We start from the raw sequence: 1880 nt of genomic DNA, 5'->3' as shown, positions 1-1880 counted from the left end.
TTTCCAGAATCGGATTCTCCATGGTCTGAAACATAGGATTCCGTAAAAAAAAAACAAAATTTAAAAGTGGGGGTATACCCAGATTACATATACTCCATCTCCACCAATAAGAGGTCACCAGAATTCATTCAACGAAAAAACAAAAAATTTCCAGTGACTCCGTGATATGATGGTAGGGGGGGGTTCCTCCACCCTTATTTTTTCCGAACAAAAATAAGGGATTTGTAGCATATTAGGAGATCAGCGTATTTGATTCAACGCAAAAAGTCCGAGTTATTATTTTTTTTTTTTCTTAATGAAAATCGTGCGGGTGAAAGGATCAAATAATACCAAATTCTCACAGTAATACCATGCCAACATAATAACATCGGATAGATTTAGGGTGGCTATAGCTTTTGGGAAGCAGGATTGCCCTAAAAGTAGTTGGTGGGATTTGGATAGTTACAGGTTGGAATGGAATGTGGAGTCTGTGTCGGTATGTGTTTGTTTTAGTGAGCAAAGCTGGGAACGATGATATTTAAGCATGAGTAGCTAACGTTACACGCATACACAGAGGTTCTTGTACTCAAAGATAAATAATTAAATGAAAATACCTGAGTATATTTAATTTCTGGATTCCTGTTCGGCAGTGGCGCTTGAATTGTTGTCATAGTTGAAAAGATGTATTACTGTCCGGTATATGGAAACACTCGTTTGTAAGTGACAAGCTGTTCTGTTCGAATACTCTTCAGAAAAGTTACACGAGGAATATGATTGAAAATGTCAAGCAAAAGTTCAACGAAAACAGCAGACAAGTATGTAAATATATATATATTACAAGCAAGACAAACCTCCCACTTCTTGTTGCTAACTAAACTAATGATGGTTCTGCTGTAAGGTGGGGATTTTTTTAATGTTACGGGAGCAGTGTTTTTTTATTTGAGAAATTTTACTCTCGACATACAACACCCTCCTGTAACTTCGTCCTATTTTTGTCGCTCTCTGCCCCCACGTCGCACTTCTTTCAGACTTATACTCTCTCTCTCTTTTTCTCTCTCCCCCTCTATCTATCCATTCATCCATCTCTTATTCTCACCCACACCTATTCCACTTGTTTTTCTGTCTATCTCATTCACTCTCTCTTTATATCTTAAGTTACTTTTATTATATTTTCAATCACTCCCTCTCGCCTATTTGTTTTTCCCTGTCGTCCACTTAATTCTTTCAGTTAAAAACTTCCCCAAACTCCCTCCCTTTCATTAACATACGTTCACACATACAAACATGCTTTCATACATACTGATTACACACGCACATGCATATACATACATATACTCATGTATATGTATGTTTATGAGTATACGTGCGTGCGTTAGCGTGGTGTCACCAGTGTTATTCACCCTTCGATACATGTAACTGAATACAAAGTACTATTATTGTTGCGCACGCACACTAATTATGCACTCTAATAATGTCAATTCACATACAATAAAGAGCAGAGTGAGAATATACTAGAGAAAGTCGAATATCTCTTTACTCCCACTGTGTTGGTTCTCTGTGGAGGCGCAATGGCCCAGTGGTTAGGGCAGCGGACTCGAGGTCCTAGGATCGCGGTTCCGATTCCCAGACCGGTCGTTGTGAGTGTTTATTGAGCGAAAACACCTAAAGCTCCACGAGACTCCGGCAGGGGATGGTGGCGAACCCTGCTGTACTCTTCCATCACAACTTTCTCTCCCTCTTACTTCCTGTTTCTGTTGTACCTGTAATTCAAAGGGCCAGCCTTGTCACACTGTGTCACGCTGAATATCGCCGAGAACTACGTTAAGGGTACACGTGTCTGTGGAGTGCTCAGCCACTTGCACGTTAAATTCACGAGCAGGCTGTTCCGTTGATCGGATCAA

General features: G+C 40.1%; 1 protein-coding gene across 1 annotated transcript in view; it reads right to left on the bottom strand.

Moving 5' to 3' along the window:
• The window catches only part of LOC106870426 (aldehyde dehydrogenase, mitochondrial), a 40126-nt gene that overhangs the window by 14432 nt on the left and 23814 nt on the right, over positions 1–1880 (bottom strand). Inside the window, exon 15 of the mRNA XM_014916493.2 lies at positions 594–634. Within this exon, the coding sequence (XP_014771979.2) occupies positions 594–634 (41 nt within the window). The remainder of the gene's footprint in view (positions 1–593; positions 635–1880) is intronic.

Source organism: Octopus bimaculoides, chromosome 12 (assembly GCF_001194135.2).
Source record: "Octopus bimaculoides isolate UCB-OBI-ISO-001 chromosome 12, ASM119413v2, whole genome shotgun sequence".
In the NCBI taxonomy this organism is placed as follows: Eukaryota; Metazoa; Mollusca; class Cephalopoda; order Octopoda; family Octopodidae; genus Octopus; species Octopus bimaculoides.
Note: the sequence above shows the minus strand (reverse complement) of the source record. Positions and strands in the feature narration are given on the sequence as shown.